The 20,277-nt window shown below is 43.8% G+C and overlaps 2 protein-coding genes across 3 annotated transcripts in view; one reads left to right on the top strand and one right to left on the bottom strand.

Annotated features, from left to right (window-relative positions):
• The first annotated feature begins 1,428 nt into the window (after positions 1 to 1,428).
• Positions 1,429 to 2,736, top strand: LOC125177890. The gene is made up of 2 exons (XM_047880480.1): positions 1,429 to 2,368; positions 2,404 to 2,736. Exons 1-2 carry the CDS (start codon positions 1,492 to 1,494, stop codon positions 2,718 to 2,720), a joined length of 1,194 nt encoding a protein of 397 aa, XP_047736436.1. The 5' UTR covers positions 1,429 to 1,491; the 3' UTR covers positions 2,721 to 2,736.
• Positions 2,737 to 10,632: 7,896 nt separating this feature from the next.
• The window catches only part of LOC108681038 (monocarboxylate transporter 2), a 35,185-nt gene continuing 25,540 nt past the window's right edge, over positions 10,633 to 20,277 (bottom strand). The window contains exons 2-9 of one of the 2 annotated variants that reach the window (XM_047880477.1): positions 17,555 to 17,740; positions 17,034 to 17,181; positions 15,614 to 15,890; positions 14,952 to 15,159; positions 14,228 to 14,401; positions 13,560 to 13,692; positions 12,649 to 12,814; positions 10,633 to 12,125 (exon numbers count right to left, since the gene is read on the bottom strand). In XM_047880477.1, the coding sequence (XP_047736433.1) occupies positions 11,496 to 12,125; positions 12,649 to 12,814; positions 13,560 to 13,692; positions 14,228 to 14,401; positions 14,952 to 15,159; positions 15,614 to 15,890; positions 17,034 to 17,181; positions 17,555 to 17,740 (1,922 nt within the window). In that variant the 3' untranslated portion in view covers positions 10,633 to 11,495. Of the gene's footprint in view, positions 12,126 to 12,648; positions 12,815 to 13,553; positions 13,693 to 14,227; positions 14,402 to 14,951; positions 15,160 to 15,613; positions 15,891 to 17,033; positions 17,182 to 17,554; positions 17,741 to 20,277 lie in introns of both variants that reach the window. The other variant, XM_047880478.1, reaches the window with a different exon arrangement.

Here is a 20,277-nt window from a genome sequence, read left to right on the forward strand (position 1 = left end):
CTATTGTTTATATTTTTAATTTCTTTATTTTTAGGAAAGCCTCAAATGGAGATTTAGCCTCAAATAAATAGTTGGACTCATACCACAAGCGAAGCACCCAAAATGAAAGCTGTGAAGCGTCAATGTGCTGATATTATTCTTTGTTGTATATTTAATTTGTTCATTTAAAAGAGTGGTGAAATAAAGTGTTTTAATTTGGATTTATCAGTGACTTAAACCTATGCGATCATGTAGGTTAGTTTGGTTTAGGAGCCCAGACAACAGTTTCCAGTTTAACTCCATGTTGCCAGTTTATCTTTCCGTTAACAGTTTAACCCTTTTTTGCCAGTTCAACTTACCGTTGCCAGTTTAACCCCCATTACCTCCCAGTTTGCCTCCTTTCTTCCCTCCCGTTGCCAGTTCACCCCTCCCTCTCGTTGCCAGTTCACCCCTCCCTCCCGTTACCAGTTCACCCCTCCCTCCCGTTGCCAGTTCACCTCTCCCTCCAGTTGCCAGTTCACCCCTCTCTCCAGTTACCAGTTCACCCCTCCCTCCCCTTGCCAGTTCACCCCTGCCTCCCGTTACCAGTTCACCCCTCCCTCTAGTTACCAGTTCACCCCTCCCTACAGTTGCCAGTTCACCCCTCCCTCCAGTTACCAGTTCACCCCTCCCTCCAACCCCTCCCTACAGTTACCAGTTCACCCCTCCCTCCCGTTGCCAGTTAACCCCTCCCTACAGTTACCAGTTCACCCCTCCCTCCCGTTGCCAGTTCACCCCTCCCTACAGTTACCAGTTCACAGTGGCGGCCACTCACCACTTCAAGGCTGAGCTAATGATGCTTGGTCATCGCCGATGCCTTTAATTTCCTTCCCCATGAACCTGATTGCAAAAATAATTTGCTCCAGAGTTTAATTCGCAGTTTAACGTTGCTGGCGACGTTGGCCGTTAGCGACAATGAGTTGGAATTGTGACCTGCAGTTGGACATACGAAATCGGATCTCTGTGGATGCTTGGTTTGATCAAAGAACGTTCTTGTGTAATTAAAAATTAAATTTGTTGTAGTCTGATGAGATTAGCATTGTTGTTCTATTTATTTTACTAAAAATTTTTAGGTATTGAAATTATATAGGTAGTTTCGCTTCACAGAACAACACGTGATCATGTCGTAATTCAAATATTAATTCATTGTCTTCCAAATTACGGAAAGTTCATCCGTCACGTCATGCCACGGAACTCACGACCATTTGTTCTTTAAGTCTGATTAATCCTCGTGCGCTAGGGCCCGCGGGCAGAGACCCAGTAATTTTGTATATGGAGCGTAGTTATCCCGCTACATATTTTTGGTGGCCAGTATGGGGACTCTGTCTGTCGTGGCGGTCGTATCGTGGAACAGCCAGCGAGTGTGACTGCGTCTTCTTTATGTATAGCTCCATCCCCTGCGTCATCCGACCTCAAGCACTCAATTATTGATAACCTAATTGGCCCAGTATCTGAAAGGTTTAAAAAATCGTGATGACTTCGCAATTGTTGGGGCTGCTTTCGCGCTGGATTTTGGACATTCAGGCCGTTATTGCAGAACTGCAACGCGAGAGTGCATCCTTCAACGGATATTCTCTTCCTACTTCGGCACCGAATCTCCGGCGTAATTGTGATGGCGGTCAGCGCTTAAAGTGGACAAAGACCTTAGTCTTTACTAACTCCAATCGCAAAAACTGCAATAAATGCGGAGTGCGGGGTCACACTTCGGCGAAGTGTTTGAGCGAAGAAGAGTGTTTCCTCTGCTGTAATCGTGATCACCGGCTCGGGAAGTGTCCAGAACTAGCGGCCCCTCTCTTTGAGTTTGAGGATGAACCAGTTTCTTACCGGGAAACTTCGGATAACCCTGACGTGCTTGCAACTTGCTCAAGGAGAGCCCCACTTAGCGATTCTGGAAACTTGCCCATCGCTGCTTCTGCTTCGGAAGTGTACCCTCTTCTTGACATGGAGTGTCCCCCGACGGCGGCAGTCACGAAGGAAGCAACGGTTACAGCATCCATGCCAGTTTTTTCTCCACCATTGTCGTCTAGCTTGTTAGCGACGGTTCTGCCACCACCTCCGGCGGATTTCGAACCATGCAGATCCTCATGGTTGGCATGCGCTCCCCTATTGGGTTCTCCCGTTGGCAACGCTGGGGGTACGTCATCGGAGCCAGGTCTGCGCCTGGTTGCTGCAGCTTGTGATCCTGGTCTTGGCAGTGAACCGTCCCGCAGCGGACGACAACCACTATGCTCAACGTACGATGGTACTTCTACTGACACGGAGAGTGGGCCAGCTCTAGCCGGTTGCAATCTGCTAAATTATCAGGACTACAGCGATGGAGACTATTCCTCGGATAGCACGTCCAACTCGTATGATAGTGTCGTTGGTGGTTGATAGGGTCGTTGGTTGATAGGGTCGTTGGTGGCAGAGGAACGAGGCGACGACGGCGGCGGCGAAGAGAGGGTTCGTTGGGGTCTACCTCGTTCAGGACGATGCAGATGACTCGGCACGAGACCCTCAAAGATTATGCAAAACGGCTTGAAGAAGCCTTCCTGCAAGACTACCCCGGAAAATCTGCCGGTACAAGCCGCCGACTTCGAGATCAATTCTTGGCTACTTATCATCATGAATTCGACAAAGATGTTTCTTTTCTCGTGGGGCTAAAGTATGATAAATTTGACTGGCGAAGTGTGAGAAAATGCATTTCAATGTACTGTACTTGAAAATTGGGATGTATAGAATTATTCACATCAGATTTGCCATTTCATTTCGAGACTTGTGTCTATTGTTTAGTGTATTCTCAGCGTGTCGTCTAGTTCGCCATTTTGTATAAACTCCATGTAGGCGAAATTTGTCAGTGGTGCGTCGTCTTAGGGGGGGAGGAATGTAGCGAGCCAGCCTTGGCCGCGCTTAAAACGCTGTTAGTTTTATTCAGCCGCCGCACCTCTCTGACACAGACTAAGGAGAAAAAGTTAGAGTAGATAGTGTTCTCGAGAAGCAACTGATAGGAGTAGGCAGCCTACCTTTGCCTGACTCACCACCTTATAATGTCTGTACATATTTGTATATGATGTTTGTAAATTATCTGCATTCGTGAACCTAGCTGCATTTAGTGTAAAGTCTATTGTCGTCCCTGTGGTTTCTCTATGTAATTCAAATATACGTTGTGGCCTATGAAACTTCGCTGATGAAGTCTGATTAATCCTCGTGCGCTAGGGCCCGCGGGCAGAGACCCAGTAATTTTGTATATGGAGCGTAGTTATCCCGCTACAACATGTTCGCTTCTGATCGAAATGCCGAATTCACGATCACATATTCGTCCGTGATAGAAATGACGCACCCATGATCAATTATTGTGCATTTCTTGCCACGGACACGGACTTCTCGCATACCTGTTATCACTTTCGTCATCCAAGGACGATGATGTATCAGGTTCTGCTAGTCAGACATTTCCAGTAACTTCCAGTATAGCTGCTATGTTGGCTTCCTGCTTTCCGCGGGCCGTTTATGTGTTTGTTTCCGCATATCACTTATTTAATTGATTTAGCCTTCAAATTAACTCGGCAAAATCAAATTATTTCATAGGCCTCCATTATCAGTCTACTGGTAAAATAAGTGAACCAATTTCATTGATGGCTCGGATTTGCGAACAAGAATTTGCCATTTCACTTCCTGCTTCGCCGTCCGGGAATTGCATGACTCTCATGCACTTACGCGCATGAGGGGCGCGTGAGAGGCGCGTGAGAAGCGCGTGATAGGCGTGTGAGGGGCGCGTGAGGGGAGCGTGAGGGGAGCGTGAGGGGCGCGTGAATGGTGCGTGAGTGTTGCGTTTGAGGTAAGTTAGGGGCGTTTTAGAGGCACGTTAGGGTTGCGTTAGGGGCGTGTTAGAGGCGCGAGGGAAGTGCGAGGGAAGATCCGTTAGGCACTGGAACTTGAGGAACGCGAGGGCACGCGATGTTAGGGGATAAGAACGTTTACGTGCTGAACGGGTTTACGTGCTGAAATGTACTTAGTTCGCTACGTGTACTTAGGCCGTTACGTTTACTTAGGCCGCTACTCATACTTAGGCAGCTACGTGTACTTGGCCGTTAGGTATACTTAGGCCGTTACGTGAACTTAGTTTGCTGTGAGGTACTTAGGTCGCTACGTATACTTAGACCGCTACGTATACTTAGACCGCTACGTTTACTCTGGCCGTTACGTGTACTCCGGCCGTTACGTAGTCTTAGTCTGTTACGTGTACTTAGGCCGCTACGTGTACTTGGCCGTTCATTATTTTAAGTCTGCTACTTGTACCTAATCAAATTCTTTTTATCGCATTTTAGCTTGGAATTAACCCCCGCCCCAGTAGCTAATCTTGGATTACTCCCAAGAACGTTGCCTCACCTATAGGAATTAGTTTATACAGATAAAAATTTTCCTTTAACCGTGGAAACTGATAGCCGAGGCTTGTTGACTGCTTCAATTTTACCCAATACCCCAATAGGTTGGCCCAGTATTTGCAGTTGAATCCAGAGTAATGTGATTTTTTACATAATTACTACCAATTTCTTCCACCATAATAAATACACGCTGAGTCTCATAGACAAGAAAGGCTTTATAACAGGAAGGCACTATAGCAAAACTTCCCCATTTCTTAATAAAAAAATCACCGTTCAACTCCTGTTCTTCTCAATGAATTTCCATACCGATAAAGACAATCGGTTGCAGGTTGGGGACTTCCTGTTCATTAAGAACGCTTCGACGAGATCGTTCGGTAAAATCCCAGCCAGAAGAAGGATGTTTGACGCCACATGTTGCTGCTTCAAAATCAACACTCGCATCCGGAATTCGTGATTATCTTTAACGTTGGCGTCACAACGGCGGTTGTGTGAACAATATTGATTTCCTAGTGTACGCGTCACAACGAATCTCTTGCGTAACCCAGCACCGGCCGGCACCATTGAAAAATAACGTTTTTTTCGCGGCTTATTTGAGCCGGATATATCCAGTACATGTTGGGAATGTCCTAATATAGCATAACGTTTGGGGTTCCTGTTATTCATTATGGCTGGTAACAACTGTTAAATTTTTTATTGTTTCCGAAATTTACCAGAAATCTTTCTCGCGTCTTCTTTTGAAAAAATTTTTCTCATCTTAGCCGTAGATTTAGCGATACAACTTCATAAAAAAATTTGTATCGAGAGCTTCACGGTTCATGTGAGAGGGAGAAAGTATGGGGAATCAAAAAAGGGAAAACTTTGCAAAATAACAAAATTATTTTGGGTTATTCCAATAATCCGATTACGGTGCTCATTTCCGGTACAGGTTCCCGAAATTTCCAACTGTTACCGTTCGTTGGTCATATTCGCATTACCAACATGTCTATTGCAAAGAAGTTACTCTTTTCTCTGCTACCATATAGCAAATATTTAGTTACTTTTACTGTTTTCTTTGATCGTTATAAATACAACAACCTAAATTATGGCCTGAGCTTATATCGCTATTTTAATGCTGGTATGTATATATGTATTAATATAATACTCTTGAGATGTTTCGTTTTTTACAGCTGTTACCATTCTTATAGTGAAATAACCGCTAAGGTTGTATTCATATTTTATCATATAACTGTTATTCTTTTCTTTTTATATTGTCCCCTTCATAATTATCTCGTCTCTTTGTTATCTCTGCATTATCTATTGTCCAACTAACGTCACTCTGAACTACTGCCATTATTGCATCAAGGTAATACATGGCAGCGCTAGCCTTCCTTACTAACCAATGCCTCCACTAATGCCTCCACTAATGCTTCCACTAATGCCTCCACTAATGACTCCACTAATGCCTCCACTTATGCCTCCACTAATGCCTCCACTAATGCCTCCACTAATGCCTCCACTAATGCCTAAATGCCTCCCCTAATGCCTCCACTAATGCCTCCACTAATGCCTCCACTAATGCCTCCACTAATGCCTCCACTAATGCCTCCACTAATGCCTCCACCAATGCCTCCACTAATGCCTCCACTAATGCCTGATAACCTGTTAAAACTTAATGATCATTGATTATAATACTTATTCTCTAGTTAAGTTTGCAATAACGCGTTCAGATTGATATATAATCTAATTAATTAACACATTAAAATCAATACACTCGTTGCCGTCACGAAAACGAAATGACGAAAAAACATTTTCAACATTCTTAAATCTTGATTCGTACAAGATCTTTTCAATAAAATTCATATCACCACATTTACTTCACTATACAATATACCACGCAGGAAATTCAGTACACAGCGTGTGTTATTTCCCTCGTAGCAAGAAATCGTGGAAATCCCGCATAAGAAATGAAGTCGCCATGTTTGTGTAGGAAGCGCACCGGATAGCTGCGGCGGCAGAATGCTTCGAAGATAACAACATCAAATAACGATGGTTTAAACTGGGGAATCTTATTAACGAAGACAAAACATTTGAACGTCTCAATATTAAGTTAAAAATTGAACTTTTTTGTCATAAGTTCATTGGATCCATAATGGCTTAGAATGTACATTGTATGTAGATCATATGTAGAACCTGGCTTTTGTATGGTCGTCAGATGAATTACAAACTAAAGGAATAGAATTAAGTGATAAAATTGTATATTTTAATTTCCCCAAATTTGATCTTGCGCATATCATATTCAAATATTCTCATTCCACATTCTAGTTATAATAATTTCACATAATAATTATATAATAATTATAATTATTCACACATAACTCTTTGATATTCACATATCATATACTAATATTCACACGTCATTCTATTGTATTCACATATCATATACTAATATTCATATACCACTTTCTAATATTCACATGTCATATCAAGCTAATGACTTCACAAGGTATGGAACCGAGGCCATCCTTAACTAACGGGTTCCAATATTGAATATCCTGTAGAATATCCTGAGTGAACCAAGTAAATAATAAAATAATAACTTGGAGACCGGACGAACAACAGGTCGTAAGGTGAGTGCATGGTGAAGGATTAATACTTGACTATGCAACATAAGATTCGTATTTAAACCTGTTCCTGTGACGTCAGCAAGGTTTGATTGTTGCTGAGTTACGGCATGTACAAGCCAATTCCGGCCAATTAAAAAGCGTGCATTATTTTTATTACATATCGAGACGGCATAAATGACTGCAAGATTGTATTTCTACACCGCGTGAGTGGGGGCCATTGTAGTGTTGTTCCCACCAGCATGTATGGTTCTCGTTGTCGGCTAGTGTTACGATTTTCCCGCTAGAAAAAGACATATCAAGTATTTTTAGTCTGGTCTGTATTGGAGAGTTGGTAATGTTTTCGTTATTTTTGTATTTTGATCTTTTTGAACTGAAAATGCGGTTATGTTGTCTGGTCCTACATGATACCTCACATGTGCTGGTCCTACATGATACCGCACATGTGCTGGTCCTACATGATACCGCACATGTGCTGGTCCTACATGATACCGCACATGTGCTGGTCCTACATGATGCCTCACATGTGCTGGTCCTACATGATACCGCACATGTGCTGGTCCTACATGATGCCGCATATGTGCTGGTCCTACATGATGCCGCATATGTGCTGGTCCTACATGATGCCGCATATGTGCTGGTCCTACATGATACCGCACATGTTCTGGTCCAATTTTTCCTTTTCATTCACCAAAAATTTTTCGAAGTTATTTCAATATTTCCACATTCATTTTTATCGCTGCTTCAACGTTTTCTCCGACGTTTTTCCTTGAATTTTTCTCTCGTTCAAATAATTTTTGCATAATTTATAAAAATTTATATTGTTCGGAATTCTTTATGAATTTATTTTCCTACTTTTGCATTTCAATAAATTTTGATTTACAAACATTTTCCATATACGTATTTAATGTTGGAACTATGTGTGGTTTCTGCACACACCTTTCATAAAATTTCAACGATTTTTAGAAATTTTTCGTTTCATTTTCATTTTTTATAGGATCGTTATACATTTTCATTATTCTCATGCAGTGTATAAACATCATTCAAAACTTTTTTTACAAGAATTACAAATGATTTGTTATTTCACTATGAATTAAATGTTTCCTGACGTGATATTTTAATTTAGTTCATATTTTTAGGTTGCTTGAAATTAAAAAATTAGCTTGTATGTTTTTTTCAAATTCGATTGTAGCCAATCGCTGCGTCCATCCTATTTCAAATTCAGCCTGGGTAAACCTGTGCGTCTGATTGACAACGTAAGGGCTAAAATTATCAATGTATGTGCACGGAAGTAGTTTCTGCTTTCACATTGCTGGAAACGATTATCAAAGTTGGGTTTAATTCGAGTAATTTTAATTTAATTCGAATTTTAAATCGTGTGAATTTTTAGTGAACTTTTCCACGTGAGGGGTACAGAATAGGCTGGTGTTCGAAGGGGTACAGAAACGACGTATGTCTTGCAACAATCATTAAATTAACTGCTCTCACAATTATTAACACAATTATCAACAAAAAATACCAACAATACTATCAATTAAGACGAAAATTTTTATATACAACTAAAATTCTAAATAACATTGTCCTGACTTTTGACCGTCATTTGCCGACGCTGTGCCGGCCAAATCTTCCCATGCTGGAAGCTAAACAAATAATTTATCATAGTTTTTAAACGTGCAAAAAATTCCTGAAGCCAACGCAACGTAATAAGGTGAAATGAGAAGATTAGTTAGGTAGCTGCCCTCATAAAAGTATTTAAAGTTGATTAAATGAAATGGTTTAGTTGAATTCGACATCTTGTCAACAACAATTCTACCAGACAACTTGACAACAATCCGACCTTAAAGTCAAACTTAATATAAAATTTTTGACGTTATTTGTTCAACTGGTAGTAGGTCTGAATGGGGGTTTCGACATTCGTAAAAATGGCCATGATCTTGTCACAGTGCAATGAGTTGATACTTCACTTTACTTTTGAAGTTTGCTGTCATGATTGACAGCAAACCTCATCGTGTAGAAATCGTGAGCGCATCAAAGTTTGTCTCTTACCAAGTTCGGTTAGTAGGAAATATTTTTGAGCCAACAACCAATTAAGTTACAGGAGAAGTTTACGCATCAAAGATACTAAACGATCAAGTTTGAGAGAATAGTTTACGCATCAAAGATACTAACCAATCAAGTTTGAAGAAAAAGTTTATGTATCAAAAATATTTGACAATCATGAGGACAAAGTTTGCGTATCAAAGATACTAATCAATTGTCGCGGGAAAAGTTTATGTATCGAAGATACTAAGCATCCAAATTTAAGGGAAAAGTTTACGTACCAAGGATAATTACCAATCAAATGGTGAAGTAGTTTACGTATCAAAAAAGAAAAAAAAAGTTCGAGGGGAGTGGTTTACGTATGAAAGATACTAATTTATCACATCTACGTTAAGTAGTTAAAATACTAGCCTCTATCACTAGCCGCGCTAAAGACACACTAACATGCACATGTCTAAATTAGTTCGTTCTCATTACCTTTTAGGCAGCAGGTTTTGGAATAAATTTAAATCTAAAAAATTAATTACCAAATTATTTTGAATCTGGACACATATATTCATGCATCAACAATAAACAAAACATTATGGTATGCAATTCTCAAATTTATGCAAGTTTGATTGAAGACCAGAGCATGCTTCTTATTAACAATCTTCTTGTTCTTTTTTTCAATGAGTCGAACCAAATTTCTTGCTGGCGCCGGGAGATCGAAAAGCTGGTTTCCGAATGACATTTTAATAGATTGCGACGTTTCGAAAATACAATTTTCATTATCAAGCTGGTGAAGATAATGTTTTATGAATTAATTAAGGTAATATTAATTATTAATTATTAAGGTGAAGGTAATTATGCGATGCCCCGACCCATCGAGACTGACGATAGCTGAGGCCCTCATTATCAAGAGCGAGTCTCCAGCTATCAACCTCCAAACTACAGGATTTGTCCGGACGCTGAAATTATTTTCAGAGTAATTTTAAGCTAATATCTTAAAATTTTATCCACTATACCATTCATATGTACTTCTGTCATTCCCAAAATTTAATTTCAAGTGTTGTAAAACCGTCACCAGCTTGATAATGAAAATTGTATTTTCGAAACGTCGCAATCTATTAAAATGTCATTCGGAAACCTGCTTTTCGATCTCCCGGCGCCAGCTAGAAATTTGGTTCGACTCATTGAAAAAACGAACAAGAAGATTGTTATTAAAAAAGCATGCTCTGGTCTTCAATCAAACTTGCATAAAAGAGAAGCTTCTGCCGAACTACACCAATACTCAAATTATAGATCTGGCAAGATGAAAATTGATATTGTATAAAATTTTGATTCGCATACCTCCAGCACCCAAACTGAACACTTCCTATCACATATGACAGAATACACATGTTTATTATCCTGTATATTCTGTCGTTGAATATTCTATTGTAACACAAACAACCTATACAACCTATTTTGCTTACTGTAAATAATTGGCAACTCTGAGGAATTAGTGGAACTGTCAAATAGCGATGCACTATTGCCAGAGGCCATATTTTCAAAATTCGCTAAGTGCACGTAAGTACTTACGCTCTATTTTCTTGTCTATGATTGGTGGATTTCGCTTGAAAGGCCGTCAATGATTGGCTGATGAACTTACGATCTCTTAACTTTTTTTGAAAGTATAGGCCCAGGTGTCCTGACACAGTCTGGACCAACAATAGAACGTATCAGTGCTACGTCCACACTCTGCTCATGCTGTGGGTAATGAAGTGTATATATTTGGACCATAATACCCATTTATTTGTTTGAGTGTAGTTTGGTGTAAACTCATCTCGTCGCATGGGGTGCGTTCACTTGTCATGATTTGTCCGGATTTTGAGAAGTCAGCTAAATTACACCTCATTATTTCAACGTTGCTAGCTTATTTATGTTCCTACAAGCCTAATATTCAGAGCCACCGATAAACCAGCCATAATATCTGCCCTCGATTAGCCGAACTTACAGCGGCCACCGATAAGCCGGCAACTCAGTGGGCACCTTTTCACCTTTTATTCAGTGGTTATGATAACAGGTCATTGGGGACTAAAGATAAGTTATCTATTCAGCGGCCGTCGATAAACCCAGCCCATCAGTGGCCACCAATAAGTCAGCTACACAGTGGCCACCGATAAGTCAGCTACACAGTGGCCACCGATAAGTCAGCTACACAGTGGCCACCGATAATTCAGCAACACAGTGGCCGCCGATAAGTCAGCTGTACATTGGCCACCTATAAGTCAGCTACACAGTGGCCACCGATGAGTCAGCTGTACAGTGGCCGCCGATAAGTCAGCTACACAGTGGCCGCCGATAAGTCAGCTACACAGTGGCCACCCATAAGTCAGCTACACAGTGGCCACCGATCAGTCAGCTACACATTGGCCACAGATAAGTCAGCTGTACAGTGGTCACCGATAAGCTTGTCATTCAGTGACCAAAACATATTCCCTGCCACCCCAGTTGCTCAGACGGAGGCCTCCTCTATGACTGTGATGTGTCGGCAGGGAGGGAACTTATTGCTGTAGCTGCTGCACTCTGCAGGCTGACCTCCTGCAGCAGAAGAGGCCTCGCTGCCACCTGCTGCAGGAGCGGTGGCCGCATCCTCCAGCTGGTCCATGGAAGAGGACGTATTTCTTATAGAGCCTCCTGCTCTGATGGACAGTGTCCTTCTTAACCGGCTGAGTCGTCGCTCGTTATTGATTGTTACGTTGTCCCCGGTGCGCATTAATATGTTGTTCCGCCTTTCATTATTTATTGAAGTGTTGTCACTGGTGCGTATTAATGCGCTGCCTCGTTTCTCACTATTAAATGATGCGTTGTCACCGGTGCGTATTAATGCGCTGTTCCGTCTCTCGTTATTCAGTGGTGCGTTTGCTCGCCTTTCGTTGCTGAGGGCTCCGTTGTCACCGGCCCGAATAATGAGATTATTTTCATACTCGCTTCTCATTAAATAATTCTCGACCTTATCGCAGGACGTGATGCAGTCGCCGAGGTAGTCGAGCTCCTCCAGCAGGTGGTCGGGCAGGTCCATGTCTGCTATGCCCTCCTCAGAGATGCAGGTCAGTTCTGCCTTGTTCCGGCCGCCGTGCACCTGCTGGACAAACGCTATTACAGTTAGCACTACCTGAGTTATTTGATTATTGAATGTGAATATGTATAATTTGCGACGCACATGACAAGTATCGTGAATATCGCTGAGGATTCGTTTAATAAATTTAGATGTAATGTACTTTACAGATGTAAATTGATTTAGATGTAAATGCGAAGTATGTTCGGCGAATGTTTTAAAGAACAGATTTAGGACGGGAATGTCCTCTTCCAAAGTACCTTTATAAAATGTTTACATTATTGTTCTCAACTGAGAAATTTTAATGGTCAATAATTTTGAAACATTGTTGATATGTGCTAGTTGCATAATGTATATAATATTAGTGGCATTAATTAGTCGCTGTGCCGAGTGCACCAACAGTCTGCATACCACCAGTCATATGACGCCCATTTACGCGCTATAACTTCCTAGGGGCCTTGACAATTTGCAGTTAAATACGTATAATGATGAGCAACTGGAAAAAAAGTAAAAAATTCATTTGTAATACGAAAACTTTACTATCCGTCACCTCGGGGAGTGTGGTGAAGTTGCGGGGGTTGTGGATGAGGGAGGCGAGGCTGGGGGGATGAGTGCCCCCCAGTACAGGGTCGGGGTCCAGCCCCGCAAGGGAGTCGCGGCGGGGGCGCAGAGAGTTGGGGCAACCGCGTCTTGCGCAGGTGTGACCCATGCCTGACCTGTGCGTGTTATAGGCGTGTTACAGGCGTGTTATAGGCGTGTTGCAGGCGTGTTATGTGCGTGTTGCAGGCGTGTTATGTGCGTGTTACAGGCGTGTTATGTGCTTGTGGCAGGCTTGATTTTGACACGGTACACAATTTTTATGGACGTGATACATGCACACATGTCATTGGCGAGTTAGGGAAGAATTATTGGCGTGTTGAAGACATGGCATTGATTGCCATAACATAAATTTGCATAGGAGTCACAAGACTTGGTTTAGTTTTCCTACGTTTCCTTGGGTATTTGATAGAAACTAGCTTCCGGTCACAATCTCCATTACAACTTTATTGTCATCTGAAAGTAGAATAAATGTGGCTGCACTTCATGCCCGGCCGAAGCGGACATGAGCGGCTGATTTACGTGCTCCCCGAGTCTTGGGCGGCGCCTGTTGCAGAGTCTGACCCGTATCTAAATTTCCAGTGGGTAACGTGTTATAGGCACGATTTTGGCATGTCATTGGTGCGTCATAGGCTCGTTATTGAACCTGTAATTAGTATGTGTTACAATCGTGTGATTGGCTTGACTGGATATTAGCGTTATAGAAGCGTATTATTTGGGCGTTATTATCAGGTTTATATCGTGTCTCCCATAATTCACACGCTATATCAAGGCACCTGCAACGTAACACAAGCACTACAAAGTAACACTGAGCAAGACAGAGCAATACAGCACTACACAACTCATACAGGGCAACACACGCACTTGTGTGAGTGGCGGTGGCGGGCGGCATGCCGGCGGTGTACGTCGATCAAAAAGAACGTCATCGAGCCGACGATGATGAAGCTCGACGAGAAGTAATAGCCTGCCTTGTGGCCGCACTCCACGTTGATGTAACCTGCGGTGACGACGTAGCAGAATACGCACAATACCATTTTCCCTCATTTACATTAAATTAATACTACGGAAGCAATCAAATCAATTAATTTCTTTACCAATTACGATATCAATAATTTGTCAGCGGTGCAGACGCGTCAGAATACACACACTACTATTTTCTATAATTTGCATTAAATTTATACTACGGCATCAATTAAATCAACCAATTTCGTTACCAATTACGATATCAAATAATTGGTCAAATCGTTTCCGACTTTACTCCGGTTTCTTCAATCCTTCCTCTATTCTCCCGCCCTTCTCTTCACTAGATGATATATAGAATATATATGAGAGATGATATATCAATATACTCGTATATCAGATGAATATGAGACCCACAGGGTTCACTCGTCATCTGCATCATTCAGTGTATTCATTCATTCGTACCATTCATATCATTCATATAATTCATATAATTCATTCATTCATTATTGATATCATTCCCTTCACACATCTACATCATTCACTGCACTAAATACCAAGCCATTACCCACCTGTGATGGGCACCCCGAGGGCGGTGGGCAGAGCCTGCGTGCACTGCACGAAGCCCCACGTACGAGCGAAGTTACGTGCTCGTACCTTCTCGTACGTGAACATCTTGAGCGCGTAGTGGAACCCGCCGCAGAAAATCCCGTACAGCCACGAGAAGAGCACGTAGCCTGGGTAACCTGGCACGTGGGCACGTGTTAGAAGAACGTGGGCACGTGTTAGAGGAACGTGGGGACGTGTTAGAGGCACGTGGGCACGTGGTAGAGGAACTTACATATGTCAAAAATGATACAAAAAAGAAAATTATCCGGAGGACGTAAACGAGTTATCTGATATTAACGACCTGAAACTACAGTTCAGGCCAGCCAAGCGACCTACCCTACACCGCAGCGCAGGCCAGAAAGGCGACCTACCCTCAGGTCTAACCTCAAACGCGGTGCAGGCCAGGCAGGCAACATACCTTCAGGCTAGGCAGGAAATCTACCCTCCACCGCCGTGAAGGCCAGGCAGGCGACCTACCCTCCCCCGAGGTGAAGGCCAGGCAGGTGACCTACCCTCCACCGCCGTGAAGGCCAGGTAGGCGACCTACCCTCCACCGAGGTGAAGGCCAGGCAGGTGACCTACCCTCCACCGAGGTGAAGGCCAGGCAGGCGACCTACCCTCCACCGAGGTGAAGGCCAGGCAGGTGACCTACCCTCCACCGCCGTGAAGGCCAGGCAGGCGACCTACCCTCCACCGCCGTGAAGGCCAGGCAGGTCACACCACACAGGAACATGGCGGCCTGCAGCAGGTACTGCAGGCCGACTCTGCAGTCTGCGCTGCGATGAACCGTCAGGAACCCGAAGCCCAGGCAGCCTGCGAACCAGCCCAGCCCGAGGTAGGTCTGCAGCAGCAGGACAGACCCTTCCTGCAGGCCGGCCTGTTCAGCGTGCTGTGCCTGTGGGGGAAGGCGATAAGGGATAGAGGATAATGTGTGGATATAACGCGAGAGATCAGGGATTAAATAAACGAGTATACAAATACCGTTAATTGAGAAGGGTTTTTATTAAGTGACTCAACCATCACAATGTGCTGAGTCATATTCACCATAAAAAGTATGGGTGTGGTGACCCACCATATAAAGTATGGGCGCTACAACCCACCATATAAAGTATGGGCGTTATAACCCACCATATACAGTGGGGGGAAATAAATATTCGTACACTTGAAAAATCGTATTTTAATGTATGTAAGTACACAAACTTAACAGGAAAAGTGATTTAAATTATGTATAGAGACGCATAGTATTCAAAAATACTATCAAAAGAAATAAAATCTCAATGCAACAAAAAACAATGCAACATGTTCACTTTTCNGTGACCACCATATAAAGTATGGGCGCTACAACCCACCATATAAAGTATGGGTGTGGTGATGCCGAAGCTGGACAGGCTGGTCGACACTAGAAGGATCTGGATGGTCCTGCTCCTGAGTGTGGTGACGTCGAAGAAAGGCATCTGGTCGGCCTGCCTGGCCTTCTCTTTAACCTTCCTCTTCTGGTTCTTGAGGTGCAGGATGGCCCTACGCTGGGGGTGGTAGAGGGAGGCTGACCTGTAGAAGGTCCCCATCAAGAAGGTTAGGAAGACCACGCAGGTCACGGCCTGCAGACCCAGCCGCCAGCCCAACGAACTGCACGAAAAAAGGCATTACCAACAACTGACGTTTAAATAACTTTAATTTAATGTTGTTGTTTCGGAGATATTAACAATAATAAACGTTGTTATAACGACAGCGTTGGACAACAGGGAGCGTTAGACAAAAGAAAAGCTGCTCTATCGCGTGTTATAACCTTTCTCTTCATTGCCTATAACAGCGCCAGTGTCAAAATGCGCTTCAGTTCATTCATTATTAAGAAATATAGTTCTGTGCATCATAGGCGACAATTTCTGCAATTATCACCTTCTGCAATTATGTATTATTATTATTTACTTGGTATTTATTATTATTATTATTTGTTACTCTTATTATCATTTAATACTAATTTTTTATCATAATTTATGAGCAGGTTAGTCCGGCGTTACCTTAACTTAATGATGGTTAATGATCTGATTGTTCCACGTGACAGATGAAACTGAATTAGTTACGTATGCTGTTAAGAAAAATGGTATATATATTCTGTTAATTATCATGCACCCAGCTGGCGCAGGACGTTGAAAAAACGTTGAGTAAACGTTATTCAAGCACTAGCACTGTGAAATCGACGTTTTTTCATGTGCCTACAAGGCGGTAGGCTTCATTCACTTCAATTTATGTTTTTTTTTGCACCTGCTTCACCGTGTTGTGATTTTGTGAAGGAAACATTCATGAGTTCCCACAATCTCCTCTTCAATAATTGTGATATATTGCCTTGCTATTGTTCGCATTGATATTATTACTCGTCTTGTTGTATTGATTTTATTATATGTATTTTTATTATTGTACCATAAGAACCTCGGACCCGTCGCTCTCTGATACGCCGGGCATGAATAATGCAAGAGCGCATGATAGCGGGGCCCGAGTGGGGCCGGTGGACGGTCCCGTGGACTGGGTGGGCTGGTGTACGGTCCCGCGCACTGGGTGGGCCGGTGTACGGTCCCGTGCACTGGGTGGGCCGGTGTACGGTCCCGTGGACTGGGTGGGCCGGTGTACGGTCCCATGGACTGGGTGGGCTTGTGTAATGTCTCGTGGACTGGGTGGGCTAGTGTAAGGTCCCATGGACTGGGTGGGCTGGTGTAAGTCCCAGTGCACTCAATAACGCCAGCAGCACGCAGCTCCTAGGAGTCCATTGCTCACCTGACGGCGCCCCTGACAAAGGCGGACATGGCGGAGATGCCGAGGCCGCTGCCGCCGACCACCAGCACCTCGACGGCCTCCCGCCGCCTCTTGAAGTATTGGCCCACCATCAGCGTGGACGAGTCCCGGGTCAGCCCGACGCCAATACCTGCGGGGACACACGGGCTGTGCAGACTGGGACATGCAGGGAGTGAAGAGGGAACTGGGACACTAGAAGAGTGAGAGGAGAACTTGGACACTAAAAAGAGTGGAGGGGGAACTTGGACACTAGAAGAGAAGAGTGGAGGGGGAACTTGGACACTAGAAGAGAAGAGTGGAGAGGGAACTTGGACACTAGAAGAGTGGGGGGGTAACTGGGACACTAGAAGAGTGAGAGGAGAACTTGGGCACTAGAAGAGTGAGGGGGGGGGGGTAACTGGGACACTAGAAGAGTAGGGGAACTGGGACATTATGTCGATGGTCAAACTAAACCCTCACCTACGACGGTACCATAGCTGAAGAAGAGCTGATGGTGCCCTCACCTACGACGGTACCATAGCTGAAGAAGAGCTGATGGTACTGTCTGGCGAAGGAGGTGAAGAGACAACCGAGGGCGGTGACGAGGCCCCCGATGACGGCGGTGAGACGCGTGCTCTTCCTCCTGCAGATGGCGATGGTGAGGGGCGATATGAGCAGCGCCAGTGACGTCGACATGGCGCCCAGCACGCCTGCCCAAATGAAACAATTCTTCTAGAAACAAATCTTTGGAGATTTTTAGTACCTTTAATTAAGAGACGGTAATCATGTTAATTGCGTTTCTCCAATGATAATCTGAAATTCCGCAGTCAGGGAGCCGGACGCGGTAGAACATGCATGCCTATCCCAACGATCGCACCAGAGCAGTCCCAAGACCGTAAACAGGCAGGCATGTCCAGTTACCGTGACTTTCGCGTATGCCTGCCCAAATGGTCGCACCAGAGCCGCCGCAAGGCAGTAAGGCCGGCATGTTCAAGTCACTGTAATATTCGCTCATGCCTGCCATAACGGCCATACCAGAGCAGCGTCGAAGCAGTAAATAGGCCGGCATGTCCAAGCTATCAAAACTTTTATGCTAGCCGGCGAGAAAACGGCTAAGGCCATAACTTTGGGCAAGCTATTTTAATTCGTCATTGACGGCCTATAGTTCGACCTGTTGATCGCTAATTGGCCTGCGTCGAATGGCTTTGACGCGGCTACAATTTTGAACTGGAATGTGAAGAGAGTGTTTCTTACTACGTTAAGTCACTCGGTGGACTTCGGAACTTGCGTTTTTTTGTGTTAATTGTATTAACTTTGCTTTTATTTTAAAAAAATATAGAGATTACTTCGTGCGAACAAACATAAATGCTTGTGTATTTATAAATACGCATTAAAATCCCCGCTATAATCTCACGACATTATCGCAAGCAAAGGCCTTGTTTGGCGGCAAAATATCGGTATTCTACAAGAGGCTCCATCTTTCCCTTGATTTATTTTACGTCATTTGAAAAACATGAAGAACGTGCGATGCATTTTTTGTGACGCATTTTCAGCTGCTGCGGGAGATCGTCCTTGTGCCAACGGGTGATTAAATCATGGACGTGTTATGGGCGGCCATGGACGTGTAAAAGACGGCTAAGGGGTGGCCAAAGAGCGGCCATAGAACTTGTTCCCCGGGGGGTAGAAACGTAAGTCATCTCTTGAAAAGAACAATACGCAACGTCTCGTAAAAATGATAGAGGGCATTAAAAGATTGATGACCGCAGCATGCGAGACGATTTAGGACGCTACTGGAGCCACACAGCAAATCTGTAAAACAATTCCTAGAGCATCGGCGTCCCTGTAGTAAAAGCGTCCCCGCTGTAAACGCGTCCCCGCTGTAAACGCGTCCCAGCTGTAAACGCGTCCCCGCTGTAAACGCGTCCCCGCTGTAAACGCGTCCCCGTAGTAAAAGCGTCCCCGCTGTAAACGCGTCCCCGCTGTAAACGCATCCCAGCTGTAAACGCGTCCCCGCTGTAAACGCGTCCCCGATGCAAACGCGTCCACGCTGTAAACGCGTCCCAGCTGTAAACGCATCCCAGCTGTAAACGCGTCTCCGCTGTAAACGCGTCCCCGCTGTAAACGCGTCCCCGATGCAAACGCGTCCCCGCTGTAAACGCGTCCCCGCTGTAAACGCGTCCCCGCTGTAACGCCAACGCTGGCCTTGCGTTAGCTGCAACGCCAACGCCAGCCTTGCGTTAGCTGCAACGCCAACGCTGGCCTTGCGTTAGCTGCAACGCCAACACCAGCCTTGCGTCAGCTGCAACGCCAACGCTGGCCTTGCGTTAGCTGCAACGCCAACGCTGGCGACTCCTCAAAGTCGTCGCCGCATTAGTCGCCGGGGACGCGTTTTAGCAACGCTTTGGTCGCCGCGTCTCGCCAGTGAAGCGAAAGTTGATATTGAGACATGATATACTGCCGTGATCTTCATATTACTGTTAATTACCATTCTTAATTTTAATAATATTGAACTAGATTATAAATGTTTAATATTATTGCGGTGATGTTAGTGGGTTCGAATCAATACCTTATAAGGATGCATAATCCATTATATTTGATGATGTTTAATACTATTTGCAGTTAACAAAATTGAAGTCTATGAAAAATTTATTGAATAATGCTCGTTCGCTTCCACATTAATAGATTATAACATAGAGATATTCAACGATTACTAAGTAGAATTTGCAATATTCAGAATAAAAATTTGATAAGATAATTTTAACTTTTTCATGTTAATCAAATACATCAAAGATAAAGTATATTTCTTAACTTCAACCAATCCTTTCCGTTATGGAATTTCAAAGAAAAAGTAAATTGTTGGGTCCTGTACTTGTTGGGTAATATACTGTTGGGTAATATACCAGCACAATATGTGTGGTTACGCGACACCAAACAGCTCTGTATATTACGGTACACAACTTACAACACACACAAACACACATGCACACAAACACACATGCACACAAACACACATGCACACAAACAGACGTTCTAAACATGTAATAAATTAAGATCACAGAATGCGTCGTTCTGTGCTGTCTTTTTCTTGCTACAGCTAATCTGGCGATCGAGTTGAAAGAAATTAATGAAGCGTTTATGTCGTTTTGCAGAGTCACTCCTGTCAACGCTCCTGTCAATGCTCCTGTCAATGCTCCTGTCAATGCTCCTTTCAACGCTCCTGTCAACGCTCCTGTCAACTCTCCTGTCA

The sequence above is a fragment of the Hyalella azteca genome, unplaced genomic scaffold (genome assembly GCF_000764305.2).
Source record: "Hyalella azteca isolate HAZT.00-mixed unplaced genomic scaffold, Hazt_2.0.2 contig5433, whole genome shotgun sequence".
In the NCBI taxonomy this organism is placed as follows: domain Eukaryota; kingdom Metazoa; phylum Arthropoda; class Malacostraca; order Amphipoda; family Hyalellidae; genus Hyalella; species Hyalella azteca.